General features: G+C 41.6%; 1 protein-coding gene across 2 annotated transcripts in view; it reads left to right on the forward strand.

Annotated features, from left to right (window-relative positions):
• RCL1 (RNA terminal phosphate cyclase like 1) overlaps window positions 1-20,948 on the forward strand; it is a 69,080-nt gene that overhangs the window by 29,503 nt on the left and 18,629 nt on the right. For both annotated transcript variants that reach the window (XM_054583083.1, XM_054583084.1), the window contains exons 5-7: window positions 4,550-4,674; window positions 14,199-14,324; window positions 18,500-18,656. In XM_054583083.1, the coding sequence (XP_054439058.1) occupies window positions 4,550-4,674; window positions 14,199-14,324; window positions 18,500-18,656 (408 nt within the window). The remainder of the gene's footprint in view (window positions 1-4,549; window positions 4,675-14,198; window positions 14,325-18,499; window positions 18,657-20,948) is intronic.

Raw genomic sequence — 20,948 nt, forward strand, 5'->3', positions numbered from 1 at the left:
AAGTAAACAAACCAAGAAAAATGACCATGGAAATATTTCCTCAGGAAGAGCCTGAGGGCAGGTCCTTCAGGAAGTACTCCAGAAGGAGGCATAGTTATCATAAGAAGATGACAGCCCAATTTGTGTTATTTCCCCCTGAAGACCTTCCAGTGGGACAGGATGTAATGTTGAAAGACAATAATGTGGATGACCCTAACCTTGTATAGGCCTAGGCTAAAAGCTTATAGAATGTGGATATAAAGAAAGAAGGAAAATATTTTTGTACAGCTGTACACTGTGTTTTAAGCTAAGTCTTATTATAGTAAGTTGAAAAAAGTTTATAATGTGAAATATTAATTTAAAAATTAAAATTTTATTTTTAATTTTTTTACTTTGTATTTTTTATTATTTTTTAAATTTATAAATCATATTTATTCTATTACAGTTGCTTCAATTTTTACCCCTTTACACTCCTCACCCATCCCACCCCCAGTCCCTACTCCCACAGTCAGTTACCACTGTTGTCCATGTCCATGGGTCATTCATACATGTTCTTTGTCTAGTCCCTTCCCCTTCTTTTCACCATTGTCCTCTTTCCCCATCCCCTCTGGTCAGTTTCAGTCAGCTTCATGTTTCCATGCCTGTGGTTTATTTTGTTCGTTAGTTTATTTTGTTGAATAGAGTCCACTTATAGGTGAGATCATATGGTATTTGCCTTTCATCAACTGGCTTATTTCACTTAGCTTAATATTCTCCAGTTCCATCCATGTTGTCACAAAAGGTAGGAGTTCCATATCTCTCTCTCTCTTTCTTTCTTAAATGCAGATTGATTTTTTAAAAATTTTTTTTAAATTTCAAAGTTAATTATAAAATCTTAAAAAAAATTTAAAACCATTAAAAAGTCTCAGCACTTAAACCAACATGACACCAGCACAGAAATAATCAAGTAGATCAATGAGCATTCTAGAGACAAACGTATGTATCTAACAATATATGATTAAGTTGATACTTCAGATCAATGGGTAAAATAAGACTTATTCAACAAATAAGGTGCATGGACCACCATTACTTGAAATAAAACAAATACAGAGCCCTAGTTCACACATTATACAAGAAATATTCTGGTGAGTTTAAAATCAATATGTAGAATCTACGGAGATTTAGGAGAAAATACAAAATTATATTTTTCTTACCCTGAAGTAAAATATTCAAATCCAGAAGCTATAAATACTGACAATAAGACTATATTAAACATTTAACTATATAGTAATATACATATAAAAAAGTTAAAGGACAAGGAATACAATAGAAAAGTATTTGCAACACATCTAAAACATAGTTAATAGGGTGGGGTTTTTTTGGGTTTTTTTGGTTTTTGTGTTTTTTTTTTTTTTTAGGGAAAGAAGTCCTACAAACCTTTAATCAATAAATGGATAAAGACTACCAAAAAGTCATTTAAAGCCTTTAAAAAAAAAATAGAAATAGGCAAGAAATATACTAAAACAGGTTTAGTTTCAACAAATAGTAAAGGAACAATTAAAATAATATTGTCACAATCAGATTAATATGTATTAAAAATATTGGTAATATAAAGTATTGGCAACTATGAAAGGAACTGGGTATTCATAGAAACTTTTTCTTCATCATATAGCAGTCCCTTTAGCGTGTCTTGCAATGCTGGTTTGGTGGAGGTCTATCAGCCTTCTTTTGTCTGGGAAACTCCTTATTTCACCTTCCATTTTCATTGAGAGCCTTGCTGGGTAGAGCATTCTATTTGCAGGCCTTTGCTTTTCATGACTTGGAATATTTCTTGCCATTCCCTTCTGGCTTGTGTTTCTGTTGAGAAGTCAGCTGCTAGCCATATCGGGGCTCCCTTATATGTTACTACCTCTTTCTTCCTTGCTTGCTTTAAGATCCTCTGTTTGTCTTTCATATTTGCCATTTTAATGATGACATGTGTTGGAGTGGGCCTCACTGGGTTCCTCTTGAATGGGACCCTCTGTGCTTCCTGGACTTGTGTCACTTTTTCTGTCCTCACATTAGGGAAGTTTTCCATCATTACTTTTCCAAACAGGTTCTCTATCCTTTCTTCATCCTCTTCTTCTTCTGGTGCCCCTATTATACGGATATTATTATGTTTCAGGTTGTCCTGCATTTCCCTCAACACCTCTTCATTCTTTTTGAGTCTTTGCATTTTCTTGCTCTTTCTGGCAATTGTTTTCTACCTTGTCCTCCAGCTCCCTGATTCGATCCTTGGCTTCATCTAGTGTGGTTTTGATTCCTTCTACTGTGTTCTTCAATTCAGAAATTGTATTCTTCATTTCCTCTTGCCTCTTATTGGTAGTTTCTGTGTCCTTTTTCATGCTGATGTAGTTTGCAGTAAGTTCCTCATAGTTTCCCTGTAGTTTTTTGTAATTCTCTCCGAGCTCACTGAGCTCATTGAGCTTCCTTAGAACCATTGTTTGGAACTCGATATCTGATAATTTACTTGCCTCTATTTCATATAGTTCTCTTTCTGGGGATTCCTTCTTTTCCTTTCGAGTGGGGGTCTCTCTTTGTCTTTCCGTTATTTGTGAGACTCTTCTCTTTTGCTTCTGCTTCTTACGTTGATCTGTCTTGATTTCCTGACTTTGTGGTATGAACTTCTATGGTAGGAGACCGCTCTTTTTACTTTCTGGATCTGCCTCTGATGATGTCAGATGTTGACCCTGTCTGACCTTAGGCAGTCTGTTCGAGACCTCCAGGAATCTACTGTTTGTGGCTGTCTCCTTCAGGTGTTAATCTATTCACTCTGCACTCAGCAGGCTGCCTTAGACAGCTCAGGGTGGGACGGAGTCCCTCCTGGAGGTGGGGTTATTGGGTCCTCTCATGCTTCTGCCATGGGGGAGGAGTCCTCACTGGGGTCCCGCTGGCTACTCTCTCCATTCTCTCCCCAGCGCCTCAGTCCGCAGTCTCTTCTCAAGTGTCTCCAGACTTCTCTGTACCCGCTTTAGCCAGAGATCTACTGTCTGTGTCTGCCACTCTGCACTCAGCAGATGGCTTTGGCAGCACAGGGCAGGGTGGAATCCCACCTGGGGGCGGGGCTATTGGGTCCTTTGATGCTGGTGCCGCTCAGGGGCAGTGGTCTCTGCCTGAGCAAGATGGCTGCTGCCCTGTGAGGGATGAGTCAGCACTGAGATCCCGCAGGCTACTCTCTCTGTTCTCTCCCCAAAGCCTCCTTCCCCAGTCTCTCCTCAGGCGTCTCTAGACCACTCTCCCCCGCCTTTGCCAGAGACCAGGGTAAGTGGCTGCAAATAAAAATTTATGTGTTGGCCCTTTAAACAGTTCTTTGCATCACCAGCTGCCTGTTTCTGGCAGAGAGCAACCCTGCCGCTTTTCGCAGCTGGCTGTTTGTACTCTTTGGGCTCTGGTGCTGTAGGCTAGAGATCCCTGCTTTTGGTTCAGACCCTGCTCTTCTCAGTGGGATCCCACTGGCCGTTTCAGTATCCTTCTGGTGCTGCCGCCCGTGGGTTCCCTGCCTGCCTTCTCAGGTCTGTACTGCAGTCCTTACCAGTTAGGTTGTGCTAAAGCTGATTCTTCTGTCTCGGAGGTTACAAGGCTCCTCTCTCGCCATTGTTCAGTTGTTTGTTCCAGGTGATTTCTCCACAATTTAGTTGTAATTCCAGGTTGGCCCTGGGAGGAGGTCAGTGTGACTTCCACTCACTCTGCCATCTTGATTCTCAAAAAATTAAAAATTTATAAAGATAAAAATGTTAAGCCAAGGTTAATTGATTATTGAAAGAAGAAAATATTTTAAAATACACTTAAGGTAACCTAAGTGTACAGTGTTTATAAAGTCTATAGTAGTACATAGTAATGGTGTTCGTGTTTGCTCACCACTCCTGATTCACCCAGAGCAACTTACAGTTCTTCAAGCTACATAATAAGTGGCTGATACAGGTGTACCATTTTTTATCTTTTATACTGCATTTTTACTGTGCCTTTTCTATGTTTAGATATGCTTAGATATACAAATACTTAGCATACAGTATTCAGTACAGTAACATGCTGTGCAGTTTTGTAGCTTAGAAACAGCTATATCGAATAGCCTAGGTGTGTAGTAACCACGCCAGAAGTTTGTACAAGTACACTCTATGACATAACACACAGTCGCCCAATCACCTAATGATGTGTTTCTCAGAACATATCCCCATCATAAAGTGTCTCATGACTGTAATATAGAGTTTTTTTAGATCAGTTAATTTCAGAGGAGAAAAGAGTTAAGAAAAGGGATTAACTCATGAACTAGGCCAGTCCCTCAATTTAAGGAAGAAGACCCACTTGACTTTGGGACATGCTGGCTTGGTGTCTGCTGCTATTTCTAACACACTGTGGGGTGTCCTTGCTCATCATGTGTCCTCTTAGAACTAAAATCAGGTGCTGCTGACCTTGAAAGGATTGCTGGGTTGAATGTGAAAGACCTGTCTCTAGTCCAAGGAAGAGCCCCTTGGTGTAAACTGTACTGAGTCGAGTATCTGGGTCATGTACTCTTCGCTGCATCCTTGCCTCTTCTTTCTCACCATGTGTGCAGATTGTGCGGCGGGGAGTGCCTCCTGGAGGAGGAGGCGAAGTGTTTTTCTCATGTCCTGTAAGGAAGATCCTGAAGCCCATTCAGCTCACAGATCCAGGAAAAATCAAGCGCATCAGAGGAATGGCGTATCCTTTACATTTGGTTCAAATTTCTTATTTTTTTCTCACCTCATGAAGAGTGAGTCATAACAACTTTACTTCTTCCCAGGGTTACTTGCATTTTAGAAAACAATCTTGGAAAAGTCTTAACAGTGAAATTGTAATTGTTGGATGAAGTATGATGCTTTATTATCTGCTACACCTTGACCAAATTGAGTGATTCATTATTTGTTTTAATCTTTATCATTTTCTGTTTTAGTTAACACTTACATGGCTCCCATGTATGTGATACTGTCCTGAGGGCTCTGATTTGGGGGTCACCAATGCACTTGCAGCCCCTCCCTCAGAAGAGCTCATCATCTGATGAAGGAAACAAATATGTAAACACATAGTTCTAATATAATGTGTAAAATGATATAGACACATGTGCAGTGGGCTGGGGGAGCTAAGAGTAGAGAGTGGTTAATTTTGTCTGGAGGATATAGGAGGGCTGGAATATTATCTACTGTTCGTTAAGTGCTTACTCTGTACTTAAGGGATAATTACTTTATATATTTAATTTAGCTTTAAAAAACTACTTTATTGAAGTATGAGTGACATCAAAAAAGCTGTACATGTTTAATGTATACAACTTGATGAAAATTTAGAAGTAAGTAGGTTTGTGAAACATAATGCCATAAATATACCCATTGCTTCCAAAAGTCTCCTCTCATCTTCTTTATGTAAAAATTTTTTTAATTAATTTATTTTTTGATAACACTTAAGATCTTTCCTCTTAGCAAATATTTTAGCTGCACACAATGCAGTATTACTAACCATAGGCTTTATGTTCTTAGTATATAGAAATGCAGCTGTTTTTTGTATGTTGACTTTGTATCCTGCAACTTTATTGAATTTATTCTCTTTTTTTTTGTGTGTATGGAGCCTTTAGGATTTTCTATGTATAAAATTACATCATTTGCAAACACAGACAATTTTACTTCTTCCTTTTCAATTTTGATGCTTTTTATTTCTTTTTCTTGCCCAATTGCTCTGGTTAGGATTTCCAGTACTTCATTGAATAGAAGTGGTGAGAGTGGGCATCTTTGCCTTGTTTCAGTTCTTAGAGGAAAAGCTTTAGTTTTTCACCACTGACTGTGATGTTAGCTGTGTGCTTTTCATATGTGATCTTTATTGATGTAAGCTTCTTCTATACCTAATTTGCTGAGAATTTTTATCATGAAAAAATGTTGAATTTTGTTGGAGGTTTATGTATCTATTGAGATGATCATGTGATTTTTATCCTTCATTCTGTTATGTAGTGTATCACATTGATTGATTTGCGCATGTTGAACCATCCTTGTGCCCCAGGGATAAATCCCATCTGGTCATGGTATATCATCCTTTTATTCTGCTATTGAATTTGATTTGCTATTATTTTGTTGAGAATTGTTGCATCCATATTCATCAGGGGTGTAGTTTTTTTTTTTTCTTGAACTGCTTTTGTCTGGCTTGGTATTAACTGATGTTGGCCTCAAAAAATGAGTTAAGTGTTGCCTTTTCAGTTTTTGGAAGTTTAAGGTTAGATGTTTGGTGGAATTCACCAATAAAGCCATCTAGTCCTGTGCTATTTTTTTGTTAGGAGATTTTTGATTACTGTTTCAATCTGGTACATGTTATTTGTTCTTTTCAAGCTCTCTATTCTTGATTGTTTTGGTTGTAGGTTATATGTTTCTAGGAATTTATTCATTTCTCTAGGTTGTTTAATTTGTTGGTGTAAAATTATTTGTAATAATCTCTTATGATCTTGTTTTGATTTCTGTGGCATCAGTTGTAATGTCTTCTCTTTCTTTCCTCATTTTACTTGAGTCTTTTCTCTCTCTAGCTAAGAATTGTTTGATTTTATCTTTTCATGAAACTAACTCTTAGTTATGTCAGTTTTTGTATTCTTTTGTTTTCTGTTTCATTTGTTTCTGGTCTAATCTTTATTTTTTCTTTCCTTCTGCTAACTTTGGGTTTAGTTTGTTCTTTTTCTATTTCCTTGGGGTGTAAAGTTAGGTCTTTTGAGATCATCTTTTTGTAGAAAGAATGTAGGTATGTTTATCACTCTCAACTTCCCTCTTACTACTGATTTTGCTGCATCCCATAAGGTCTGGTATGTTGTGTTTTTATTTTCATTAGTCTCTAGATATTTTCTAATTTCCCTTTTGATTTCTTATTTGACACACTATTTAATAGTGTGTTGTTTTATTTCCATATATTTGTGAATTTTCTTGTTTTCTTGCTGCTCTTGATATGTAGTTATTTTCCATTGTGGTTGGAAAAGATACTTGGGATGATTCCAGTCTTAAATTTGTTAAGATTTGTTTGATGACAAAACATGTGATCCTAGAGAATATTCTGTGTGTACTTGAGAAGAATGTATATTCTGCTACTACTAGGTGGAATTTTCTGTATGTCTGTTAGGCCCATTCTGTATATGTTGGTGTGCTGTTTATGTGTTTACGTGTGACTGATTATCATTCTGGATGTTCTTATCCATTATTTAAAGTGGGGTATTGAGGTCTCCTACTGCTATTTTATTGCTGTCTGTTGCTCCCTTCAGACCTGTCAGTACTTGCTTTATATGTTTTTGGTGCTGAGATGTTGAGTACATACATATTTTTAACCCATATGTCTTTCCATTGAATTGATCCTTTTATTGCTATATAATGACCTCTTTGTCTTTTATGACTTGAAAGTCATTTTTGAATTAAAGTATTTTGTTTGATATATTTTGTCTGCTCTCTTTGGTTACTATTTCCATGGACTATCTTTTTTATCCCTTTACTTCTAGTGTATATACATTCTTAAGTCTAAAGTGAGTCTCTTACAAGCAGCATATAGTTGCATCTTGTTGTTTTGTCCATTCAGCCAGTCTGTCTTTTAATTGGGAACTTTTAATATATTTACATTTTATATGTTTTATTTTTAAGCCTCAAAGTTCCTGAGTTTACTTAAGTCCTATTTTGTAGAGATAAGAAACTGAGGCTTCAAAAGCTTAAGGAACTTGCTCCAAAGTCAGTCACACTGTTCACAGTGGCAGAACTGGGGTTTGAACCCCATCTGTCTGACTCTGCGGCCCTGGCTTTTAATCTCTGCTTTCTCCTATGGAAAAGACAGGACATTTGGACTGAGCCTTGAAGAACAGAGGCTTGTTGAAGTGGAGCAAGGAAGGAAAAGCACTTCAGGCAGAAAAGTGGGCCAGTGTAGAGGTAACAAATGCACAGTGGCTCTGGGGAGTGGCAAACAGTGTGCTATGGCCCAGGTGCAGGTCGGTCAGTGGTGTTTGGCAGGAGAAGATGGGGCATGAAGATGGGCAGGAGCCAATGAAGGTTGAAGCGTTGTTCTTCATTGTGAAGTCAGCAGTTTTCTTCTGTAGAATGAATTTGTATATTATGAGTACAACCCTAATGGTCCTGAAAGAACTTTGGCTCATTGTAGACATTTTAGAAGGTACAAGTTTAAAAAAAAAAACAAAACCTGATGATAAGCACTGCACTTAGGGGCAAAGATGACAGGGAATTATTGTGCTCTCAAGAAGAGACAGTAAGGGTAGTGGCTGGAGGATAGGTGCAGGCTACTAGTTTACAGGGTCTTAGAAGCGGAATGAATAGGACACAATGATTACCTGTGTCTATAATAGAGGCTCAGGGAGCCGTGAGGATGATTTTGATGTTTCTCTCTTAGGCATTAGGTAGAGAGATTTGTTCTTATAGTAGCCACAAATGTTTGGGGTGATGTGGCAGGATGTGAGGAAGTGAAGATAAGTTCAGTTTTAATTCATGTTGAGTTTGAGGGCCTTCCACGATGGTTACAGGGAGACAAGTCTAGAAAGGAAATTAGAAATGTGGATCTGTAACTTAGGGGCAAGGTGAGGTCTAGAAATGAGTGATTTAGAGTCAGCTACCCTGTGGGACGCAAAGAGGGGCAGACAGAACACTGGGAGCCCACTAGGACTTGGAGAGCAGAAGCATAGTAGGTGCTCCCAGGAAGGGAAACGATGGAAAGTCAGAGGACAATAAAGACAATGCAGCTTTTGGAAGCCCAGGTCAATGCCGTAAAGAGCACTAGGATGGGGGAATAGTTGAAGAACTCATAGCAGACTATCACTGATGCTTCTGGGAGGACCTCTTTCCCTAAAGTAGTGCAGACAGATCAGATCATCAGTTCTGGGTTGTGGAGTGACTGGGAGGGAAGTAGTGAATGAAGTCTGGGTTCTTGACTGGAAAGAGAAGTAAAAAGAAAGATGAGGTGGTAACTTAATGAAGAGAGAGTTGATAACATTCCCTCTTACACTTGATCTTAGCCAAAAGGGCTGAGAAGTGATGATGCCCTCCTTTAAACAATGTGTTGGTAATGATTTGAGTATTTCTGTAGGTTGGGTAAAGGAGATTAAGTATGAGACAGGGAGAGTGATGAAGCATTGCAACAAGGTGATTTAAGGTACAAGTGCTGGAATCAGATAGATGTGGGTTCTAAATCTGGCCTTGCCACTCACCAAGAGGATTTTGGTTCCAAGCCTTGGTTGTCAGTGTTTATCATTAGGCACATTATACCTACTATATCTGTAATGAAGGTTAAATGAGGTCATAGACGGATAGTACAAGGCACTGGGCTCGTTTACAAGTAAGCATTAAATGGTGTAGCTGCTGTTTTTATTATTGTTTGAGAAGGGATGAATTGAGAATGGCAGGCATATGGTAAGGATGGCTCTAGGTTGATTTGTCTGGAGGCGAGTGGAAGGGAGTAAGGAGTTTCCTTTTTTCACTAAGATAGGATAGGATGAAGAGTAAGGGGATTGGAGGAGTGTGAAGAGGGAATCTGACAAGGGTGGTAAAAGTGGACTGTCACAGTGGGGCATAGTAATTAAAGATAAGAAGGCTGTAGGACAGCAACGCAGGCTCAGCCGAAGCTGAATTAGGTGCCAGCCACATGGCTGTGTGGCTGCACCCAGCAGCAGTTAGCAGCCTCGAGGAGGAAGTAGAGAAGATAGGAGGGCCGCTTTCATCCAACCAGGGGTGGGCGTGGATTGACAGGATGAGTGAGCCGTGCAGAAGGAAGGTCAGGGGGGTAGTTTGTGAGCCTGTCGTTGAGGCAATGGTCAGCGTGCTCCTTCCTGCAGACCACAACAGAGCTCACCAGCCTGAGGGAAGCACATAGTCAGGGAATTGGACCCCATAACAGGTAGTAGAAGTAGATAAGTGTCAGTTTAGGGAATCATTTTGGGGTTTCATGTGTTAAAAGTGGTGAATTTCTTGGTGCGAACAGGGTCTGGGTAAGGGTAGACGTTGGCGGCCTAGGGGCTGGGTGGAGTTGGGAGATGGCTGCCCCAATAAGGAGTTTGACAGAGTGAGATCAACCAGGATGTCTCCTTCTGGGGGTGTGGTAGGTGCATAGAGTCAAGTTTTGTACTTCTCAGGCGGTTTTAGGGTAGGCTTACATGGAGGAAAGAAGTGTGTAGTGATCTAACTATTCAGGGGGTCTCTATTAACTTGGACAGTAAGTAGTGAGGAACATGGAACAGGTAGGCTGCATGCCCATGGGGCAGAGGGGGCCTTTGTTGAGATAAAAGATTAAACTTGGGGTGCTGCCACAAGTGTTTTGTAAGGATCATCAAGAACAGAGGAATTTATAACACAGCTTCCCTGGATTGTAGTCTGTTCATATGGCTGTCTCAGGCCACCTACTGCCCACCCCCTTGTGTATGTGAGGAGAAAGCAGGCAGGTGGGTGAGAAACAGTTCCTGTCGGGGAGCCCTCACAGGGTAGTTAGGTTGACGGATAGTTAAATTGACCTCACTGTTGCCAAAAGTGCTGCAGTTATTGGCCTTGTACATGAATTCTTAGACACTTAAAGATCTATTTCAGTTTGTTTTTTCTCATTTGAGATTTGTTTCTTACCATGGCAGTGAACTCTGTTTAGAATCCATTCACTAGTCTGGAAATGTGATTTCCAGAGTGTGCTGTTTGCTTTGACCCAGTCTTGTGACCACATGGGTTTCACACTGGAGTCCTGCCTGGCACTCTCTTCACTGGGTATGCGAAGCCTCATGAATGAGCCTTTGATGTCGCTGGGAAATGGGTAAGCATCCTGGTTTGTACAGGGGAGAACAGGAAAGCTGAAAGCTACAGTGTCCCAGGCACCTGGGGTTTGACTTTGTTCCTCCTTCATTTCTCTCCCTGGTGTCCTTAGAGCCTGCCCTTTATAGAATCTGAGCCGGGGAGACTGGTGAGGGCCCAAGCCCCCTCTTGCTTGAGGCAGGGGATATGACACCTGAATCCTCTGTGATCTTCCACTAAACACCCTGGAAAAGACAGAAATCCCTATTTGCAAATCAAAAAACATTCCAGCCACTGCTCTGCAGAGTAGTCCATTTCACCAACACCTCGGAGGAATGTGGGTTTGAATTTGAGATCACCTTCTTGGCCAGTATTGGAGCCTAGGAAGAAAAGTGCCTTTGGGAAAAGTTTTAGCTGGGTTTGTGATTTTTACAAAATTTCAAGGCTGGTTAACTATTGATCTGAACTTGGAGGTTGTAGTCCCCACAGGAGCGCTCAAGTGGGGAGAACTAGCCCCACTCTCTTACGTGCATTTGTTGTTTTAATGAGCCAACACCCAAAGTGCATCTTTTTTCCCCTTGTGATCGACTCGCCAGGGTCTGGGAGGGAGCTGGTGTTCCTGCCAGCAGCTGTGACTGCTGGTGTGTTGCCGTTAATTTAATGCCACCCACTGTCATTCTGCCCCTTGCGTGATGTGGGGTGGGACAGAAGGGAGCACTCTATTTTAGTTTTATAGTGTTGACCTGGTAGCTCTTGATTTGGTACATAAGAATTAATGAGTAAACTGGGGTAGAGGCAGAAGAAGGGTATGAATTGGAATTTGTGGGACAATCTGGTTTCTTTCCTCTTACTGTAGGGAAGGTACTCAGGGAACCAAAATCTCTGTCTCTCCCCCCCGCCTCCCCCTCACATGCATGCACACACGTGTACACTACTTGGGTTTCTCTGACCTGCAGGCCATATGGACTATAGGTATGAACTTGTCTCTTGGATATGAGTTCTTAATATGGTATTCATGGGTGAGCTTCAGGACGTTCATAACCCTCAGATAACCTGTAAAGGTAGACGTCTGTTCTTGTGTTTCTTGAGAGAATGTCGTAGCTTTCATCAGATTCTCAGAGGGGTCTCTGATTCCTGAAAGGATAAAAACTTCTGCTCTGGGCTTTGAATCTTGGACTAACAGTAAGAAGAGCAATAGCTGATACTTATTGGGCTCCAATCATGTACTAGGCACCACTGATCACTTTGCATGCATTATTTTATTTGAGCCTCCAAACCCTGGGAGAGTATTATGATTATCCTCTTACTGTGAGGATGTGGAGGCACAGAGAGTAGCACAGTAGACCCCTGCGTGGTGCCGTTTGCTGGTGCTGGAACTTCAACACAGTCTGATTGTAGAACTCTTAGTTGTTCCTTGGTAGGGCCTCAATGCCAAACCAGATGGCTCCATAGAGACTCTAGATAGCCAGTTTAAAGCTCCTTTCCCTTTTTCAACTGACCCTGAATCAGCACTGTCACCTTCCTGGTTTTCACGGCTCTGGAGGGGTAGGGGAAGAGGTTGTCTTTGGGAAGTGGATCTGTTTGATTGTGAACCTTAGGTCTGTGACCCACTCGTCCTCAGTGTAAGCCCTGGAACTGGGAATCCATCCATTGCCCTTGTCAGAGGGTTACCATGAACATAAAATAAGCTGATAATGTACTTTGAACTTTGGAAATCACAAACGATGTGGGATTGTGTGTCAGGGTGTGACATCTGCGCTCTCCTATGGAGAGTGAGCAGCCTCAGGCCTCGCAAGGACAGCACCCCCCTGGTCCAAAGGCTGTAAGACCTGGGACTGTTTGTCTTAGCTGCCTGTGGTCAAAAGTACATTCTGGACAGCAGAGGTGGTGATGTAACTGGGCTGTGTGTGTGTTTTGAAAAATCCCCTTTTGCTCTTTCTTCATTTCAGGTTTGCCCTTTGAGTCAAGTCAAATATTTATTGAATATTTCTGGGTACAAAAGTAGTGTATTAGAGAGTTGTGAGGGATGCAGCAGCAGAGCCCCTTCCCTTTATGGAGTGTGCAGTCTTGTTGACAAGCAAGAACATGTGTGTGTGTGTGAAGGGAGATGTGTGGTAAGTCAAAGTGCTGACCACAGTGGGGTGCTGGCTGGCGGGTTTCAGAAGAGAGGGAGTTCTGGACTTGAAGAATGAAGGAAGGCAGTTCAGGATGAAGAATCTGGAGAACTGGGATGGGTGGACGATGTGATGTTACCAGGTTGGGGAGAAACACTGAGCAGGACGGAGGGTCCGACAGCAAGATCTGGGAGGGTCCGAGTTACTGGGAGATCTCAGTAGCTTGAGGAAGATCAATCTTTGAGTGGAATGTGCAGAATGGATCAGAAATGGAAGCTTGATGGTAATCAAGTTTTTACACAGACTCAGAGCATTTTGTTTTGCAGCTCAAATGAAAATTTAATGTTACTGATAGTAGTTTTTGAAGAGTTGAACTGAAATGAGCAGACCATACACTTTGTTTTCCCTGTTGGACTTGCCACGTGAGGTTTACATAAGGGGAGTGGGAAGATCTCATGTTGTTACTTCTCCATTCTTTTAACCCCTTGTCCTACATATGTAGCTAGCTTCTGACCATGCACTGCACATTGAAAGTGCTCAGTACACACTTATTTTTTATTTAATTCATGGGGTTGGGGAGAGCCAGTCTCTGTTTTCCACTTCCTCAAACACCAGCCTTTTTATTTGAGTTGCTGATATCTTCCTCCTTACCTTCCCGGTGGTACCTTGTTGTAAAAGTGCTAGATAACCAGTATTCTGACCATGAGGTAGCGGTCGTAAGGAGTTAGAATCATCCACAAAATAGAGTGATTGCTACTTAAATAATTGAAAATAGGCCCTATAAGTTAAAAAATAAAAAACTGTTTCGATCTTTACATACAGCAGCTCCCATGCTCTTTCTCTTAATTTTTCTCTGCTTTCCCTGTCAACGAACCAGGGGGTGGATTGGTCATCCCCCGTGTGGCATCTCTTTTGGTTTTAGGTTGTAAGAGAAAGAGTCACTAGTTTCGGCAGTGGGAATGATCAGCGAGTCCTTCTAAGGGAGCTTGGCTCATGCCATACTGAGAGGCAGTTGCCTTCATTTGTGCCAGAATTGAGTTGAATCATTTCTAAGGGTGGGGGTGTGGCTAGAAAGTCTAGATCAGGGTGGGGAGGTTTTACTTTCCAACTCCTTATATTGTTTGGCTTTCTCACCATGAGCTTTTAAGCATTTTATAACTATAATATAAAAATTAATAATAAATAAAAATAATATAAAAATTGATGATGGTATTATACAGTTAAATAATGAACTACGGTTAGCAAATCAAATGCAATTCGAAGTTATTACAGTTTCACAAATATTTGCCAGCTTTATAACTGATTTTTCTCTGTTCTGAAGTCCAAGTAGAATAATGACCTTAACTCCAGGTTGTAGGTACTCTGTACGTGTATCACCTCAGATGGCAAACCGGATTGTGGATTCTGCAAGGAGTATCCTCAACAAGTTTATACCTGATATCTATATTTACACAGACCACATGAAAGGAATCAACTCTGGGAAGTAAGTGTGCATTTTTGGAGCCCAATTCTACTGCTACCCAGACTTTTTCATACTCCTATTCTGATTGAGGTTAAAGCTGTCAGCTCTGAGGTTGGGCAGCCAGAGGAAGAATACTTTCAGATTTAATTTCCTTCTGACTTACTGCCTTTGTCACCAGTAACTCCTGTCACATGGAAGGCATCCCAGAGGCCAGTGCTGGGAGATGAGGGGTCCAGTCCCTAGCCTGCAGAATGAAAACCCAGCTATTTATAAACACTGCTTTAAGCTTTAAATCCTATCTGCACTCTGTCCCTACAAAAAGTTGAACAAGTTCTTCCACCCTGAGTAAATAGTTTAGAGGGAAAAAAATCCTTTGTTGGCCTAAGTACCAGTCAGATTCTCTTTCCATCAAGGGAACAACACCCCTAGAGCCAAAGAAAGTTGTTCTTGCAGATTTGAATTTGATTTAGTTAAAGCCTTTGCGGAAAACCTGTTTAGAAAATTAAAAGTTAATGATGATCTGTGTAATGAAAATATTTGTTTTAGGCTTTCATTGTATATTTAAAAACCAGTAGGTTAGGGAAGCAGTTAAAACCAATTTTTTGCCTTGACTGGTGTGGCTCAGTTGGTTGGAGTGTTGTCCTATAACTGAGAGGTTGCATGTTTGATCCCTGTCCCCAGTGCGTTTGGGAGGCAACCAATTAATGTTTCTCTTCCTTCCTCTCTTAAAAAAAATTTTTTTTTTATTCTAAAAATGATAAACATAAAGAAAAGTTGACCTGAAATTAATATAAAATAATATCAAATATAACTAATTGAAAAAAAAAGTTGATAATATAGTGAACACCTATGTATTCCCGCTACCTATAGTTAAGAGTGAATATTTTGCCAAATTTGCTTTACCTGTGTGGGTTTCTTTGTTTTTACTGAAACATTTTAGTGTGAATTTTATTGTACTTGAAATCTGAATGTCTCCTAAAAATAAGAATATCAGAGTCCTAAGATCGACAGTGGTGTGTTAAGAAATCAACTTTTACCTAAGTGGTGCTTCAGCAAACCCTTTTCATAGATGTTCCATTTGAGGTTTCTTTTCAGCAAAAGAAGGAAAAAGAGAATAAAGGAGGGGTGAGGGTGTTATGGAATCTCTGACCTTTATGAGGCCTCAGGGAAAGATCAAGTTGATTTCGGAAACGCAGTAGTGGCTCATAGTCCAAAGTGATAGAGGTGGTGGTGTCAGAGGTTAGAGTTGTGAAAGGATTTGTGTGCAAAGCTGACCCTTTTTTCCTGGGGGTTAGAAAGGTCAGTGATGGTCCCAAACCTTTGTGTATTGCTCAGATGTCACCAGTATTTTCCTTGTTCATACCATGGGAGTGATAATGAATGCAAAGATGAAAAGATCACATATGTCAGCCACTAAGCCAATGCCTGGTGCATAATAGGTGCTACAGTAATGGTAGCTGCAGAGGTTGTTCTTCCCTTTCTTCTTGGCCACAGGTCTGGAGTTCTGTGTCAGCAGTTCTCTGGGGAGAGGGGATTACAGAGGGGCGGGGGAGGATAGATAGCAACAGCTGTCTGAATGGCCTGATCTCCACATGCCTTTTCTGTCTAGTCTCTGTCCCAAAGGGTGGCCAGGGATGAAGCAGAGCAGGCTGGAAGGCTGTACTTCCCCCAGCTATAGCGTAGTTTTTTATAATGACTGACTCAGCTGACCCCCGTTTGAGGCCTCTGTAGGAAGCTTACACATGGATCCAGATGTAGCTCTACATAGACGTGGGTCATCAACTCCAAGCTCCCCTTAAAAAATTAAAACCAATGCATGATAAGGTTGTTTAATCTTCTAAATCTTAAATTACAGATGATACTGTAATCTCTGTTACAAAATTATAAAGTCATGGGGTGGGTATTAATCTCTTCTGAGTCGGTGAAGTATCGATATCAGTTAGGCTTAGTGAAATCTAGGCATGAGAGTTTATGTTATGGGCATGGCCTAGAGCCTTGGGAGCAAGCAAATTTTGGTGGCCTGTGTCAGTGCTTTGACCAATGCGCACATCTCTCCAGTGTGGTATCATTTTGACTCTTGTAGTCATGACTTAAACAAACAAACTAGTCCTTTACCAGTTGGGAAGTTTGGGAGGTTGTCACTTACAGACTGCACTACTGTGCATCTTCAGTGAGGTCACCTGGTGACCAGCTGCTTTGTCGGCATAAATTGAAATAGGACTGATAACACACACCCCAAATTGCGGAGGAGGCGGATTGGAGTAGTATACAGAAAGCTTAATATGTTATCTTGTTTTACGTGAAACAACTGTAATATTAAATGGAACATTTTTGATCAACTGTAAATTTTATTGTAATAACAAGTACACATACCTGAAAAAAATTCACATGGATGGGAAAATTTAGAAGTTCTTGAGAAATTCGGCTACGTGGATTAAAGCAGTGATGGTAGCTTATTTTCTCGTCCTCCCTCCTCTACCATTTTCTCTGCTTTAATTTTTCACGCCACTGCCTCTGCTGCAGAGCTGGGCGTCCCCACCCGCCTCCTGGTCAAGCAATTCAAAGGCAACTTGAGATTGTGCTAAAGTGTCCCATGATGATGGATGGGTGGCATGGTGTCAGATTGTTACGCATTATACAGAGTGCTCTGGAACCTTTGATTACATAGGTGACTCACTACACCCCCTTCCCTTGGTGGGTGTTATTAACCCTGGGCTGCATAGATCATTGAGTATTTTTTAAAAAGAAAGCAGCGACTGGCCATTATAGTTCCTCCCTATAGGGAGTTCATACAGTGCATTTGAAATATCATTAATTTTACACATAGTAAAACTTGGCTACTTTTGTGGTGAGTGCATAGGAAACACTTGATGAACGTGTGTGTTGAACTGCGTCAGAAGAGGCTCATCTGTATTGTGTTGTGTGTGGACTGTAGTGGTTGCTCTTTTTCTGATGACATGTTTACCTAAAAGGCACTGGGCACCCTGGCTGGAGTAGCTCAGGTTGATGGAGCATTGTCCCGCAAACCAAAAGGTCATGGGTTTGATTCCTGGTCAGAACACATTCCTAGGTTGCAGGTGTGGTCGCCAGTTGGGATTCCCACAAAAGGCAACCAGTTGATGTTTCTCAAATCAATGTTTCTCCCTCTCTTCCTCCCTCTGTACCCCTCTAGCTCAAAAAAGAAAAAAAAAGCCCTGAGCAAAGTAGATTTGAGGTGTTAGATCTGGAAACTTTGTGGGGAGGCGCTTGTCTCCTACTGTTTATGGACTGATTTTGTTCTGTGTCGAACTGGTTATCGCTGAAGTCTGTGAGGGCAGGAATTCTTGTGTTTACCACAGTGCCCCCAGTTCCTGGCCCATGGAAGCTTCCCCCCAGATGTTTGTTGGGTTCATGAGTGAATGAGTCAGCTGTGGTCCTGGATCACAGGGTGTTAGGTTCTGGCTGCTGGGTGGTAGAAACACAATAGGAAAGAGGACCATGGTGCCAGCTTCTTGATTATATTAATTGAATTCTGAGTTAGAGATGTCCCTTGGTGACAAAAACAAAGACGTGCCTTATTTAGGTCCTTTCTGGCTTGTGCAGTATTTTTCATTTTGGGGGAGGAAAGCTGGATGCAGACCAAGAGGAGCTGTAATCAGGTGGTCTCTGGGCATCTCGCACCTTCGGGGTTGGTTCTGAGTGAGGGCTGTGGTGGCGACCTTGCTTAGGCTTTGGGGTCTGGAAAACTTGCATTTTGAAATGCATCTCATTCACTTTCTAGCTGTGCGGACTTAGTACAGGTTGCTTGATTTCTCCATTTCCTCATTTGTAAAATGGACACTAATACCAGCTCTGCAGAATTGTAGTGTCAAAGCCCCTTGCTCAGAAAGTGGCAGAAACTAGTGCTCATTTTCTAGTAGCCCTTGTTCATGTTAGACTCTCACAGTAGGGTCTTTTACAGTGTGGAGGATAGGGGAAAGGTGGGGACGAGAGGGCTGACAGGAAGAGCAATGCACACTTGCATCCTCCTTGGTTCTGCCATGTGTGCTTTCAAGAAGTCATACATATTTCCAGAGTAAGCTAGTAAGAACTCTAATAAGACTTGATGTAACAACAGAATGCCATTAGAAAGATGGTTGCTTTCTCTTTCCTTTTGCTGGTGAATCTGAACATCATTACATTAACTCTACTCAGTGTCTGTGCCTTTGAATCCCCAGGTCTCCAGGCTTTGGGCTGTCGCTGGTTGCTGAGACCACCAACGGCACCTTCCTCAGTGCTGAACTGGCCTCCAACCCCCAGGGCCAGGGAGAAGCCGTGCTTCCCGAGGACCTGGGCAGGAACTGTGCCAAGCTGCTGCTTGAAGAAATCTATAGGGTATGTCTTCAGCCTCCACTAGTCTGGGAAAGGAGCCACCAGGAAGCAGCTCATTGCCTCTCATTTTTATTTCTTAGCACCCTCTTCCTCTTCCAAGGGCTTAAGCCAAGGCGCTAACCTCTCTTCCTACCCATTATCAGTTTAATATGATTGGCTTAATGGATTAGCTAAAGTAGTCAATAAGCAGAGATCTAGCCTCCCCTGGTTTAAAACACAGGGCAGGTAAGTTTTAACAGTTGAGAATGGAAAGATCCGGAACAATGTTATACAGGAAGGAGAAGGTAAAAAATGAAGGAGATTAGGCGGTGACTGGTCACTTGAAGAGAATACATTGCGAGGACCAAAGCAGGTACCATCTCAGCTCCCCCAGTTGTTGCCATGTTAGGGTGGGAGCTCATTGTTTTCAGGTGTTTGAAGAGAAGTGGGAAATCTGGATTTGTATGACAGTCAATTCAGATAGAAAATAGTGTCAACAGGGTAGAATTTACAGTGTGTTCGAGAGCAGGGGTTCCTAACCCCTGGGCCCTGGACTGGTACCAGTCCCTGGTCTGTTAGGAACCGTGCTGCACAGCAGGAGGTGAGTGGCAGGCAGGTGAGTGAGTGAAGCTTCACTTGTATTACTGCCTGAGCTCCGCCTCCTGTCCACCACCCCTTCCCAGTCTGTGGAAAAATATCTTCCACGAAACCAGTCCCTGGTACCAAACAGGTTGGGGACCACCATTCTAGAGCATAGGAATGTTTCGGGAAGGCAGTCCTGTGTCAGAGCATGGCAGGGGCTTTGGAAAGATGAAAATGCAGGACAGAGAAAGAGGGACAAGAAGCTGAAGATAAGACTTCATAGTTTGCTGTTTGCATCTGCAGCTCTGTTAATAGGATATAACTCAGACCACTTTGGACCAGTCTGTCCTCTTAAGTTGCCACAGTTTTTTCTTTGTCAGTTTATACAAGCAACATGCATGTAGGCATATGAGAAGGGACCCCAAAGAAAAAAACTGGAATTATCTTCCAGTGGAATGGGCCCCTTGTAGTACCGGCCTCCCCCACTAGGTGACTGTTCTAGGAGCCTATCTGTAACAGTGCACCAGCTGGAGGTGTTGTGAGAGGCTGTGTTTGGCTTCAGTGAATTTTATTTTGAAGATCCTTTTGACACTTCTGCCTATTTCATGACGGGTGATCTATGAGTGCACCTGCCCACACTGCACTGAGTGTTCAGCAGTTTTTGACCAAAAACAGCATGGCTCCCAGGCCTCACCCTCCCTATTCACCCCAAAGTCTCGCCCAAGCGACTTCATTTCCCCAGATGAAAAAAGTCCTCAAAGGGAAACATTTTGCCAATGTGGAAGAGGTGAAACAAAAAATAACAGAAGCACTAAAAGGCATCAAAATTGACAAGTTCAAAAACTGTTTTTGAGCAGTAGAAAATTTAATAGGTATGTTGCATCAAATGGAGAATACTTTGAGGGTGACTGAAATGTAAACATTTAAGCATAAATACACAGTTTTTTATAAATAAATTTTGGGTTTTTTGGGTCCCCCCTTGTACATACACTTCTACTGTTTCCCAAAAATAGTCGAGGTGACTTAAAATAAGGAAGAAATTGGGAGGGAAGGAAAGGTGATGGCAGGAGAAATAAGATAATGCTGCCTGAAAATGCATTCTTTAAGGTCCCATATACTTGGTTGGAGGAGAGTCACAACTCTGTTTTCAGGATTCTGGTTGTGCTATCTTTTGCCTTGGATCTATGTCAGGAAGGTGAAGCCTTTTCTTTGACGTGCAGAATCCAGAACAAGCCCCAGTGGTGGTCGTTTTTCTGCTGTGTATGTGAGGCCCCACATTCTTAGCTGAACACTAGCAAGAACTCTACTTTGATTTGCTTTTGTATACTGTATAATATTTGTAAATTGTTTTTTTTTTTTTTATTCAGTGGAAGAGCCTTTCTTCTCTGTATTTCTGTATGTTCTCAGTTATTAGATATGTGGTTTTTTTCCTGAGGTCTCCCAGGGAGCTTTGCCCTGTTGAAAGTAGCAAAAATCATATGTGATCTTAATGAGATAAAATCAGTAAGGCAGGGATAGAGTGATGATTTTGTTTTATTTTTTAACTCCTTTTGTCACTGTAGTTTATTAATCATTGTGGTGGAGTGAGGCCTGGTTCTGGGTATTGATCCCTACCCAGGACACTAAGGGAAACAGCTGGTAGCCACAATGTTCTTCCCTGATCAGTCACCATTTTCAATAATATCTCATTGGTCGCACGGTGGAACAAGAAGGAATGAACTGTTTTGGAGTGAA

This window comes from Pteronotus mesoamericanus, unplaced genomic scaffold, assembly GCF_021234165.1.
Source record: "Pteronotus mesoamericanus isolate MK-2021 breed Mesoamerican mustached bat unplaced genomic scaffold, CSHL_Meso_final contig_73, whole genome shotgun sequence".
Lineage (NCBI taxonomy): Eukaryota > Metazoa > Chordata > Mammalia > Chiroptera > Mormoopidae > Pteronotus > Pteronotus mesoamericanus.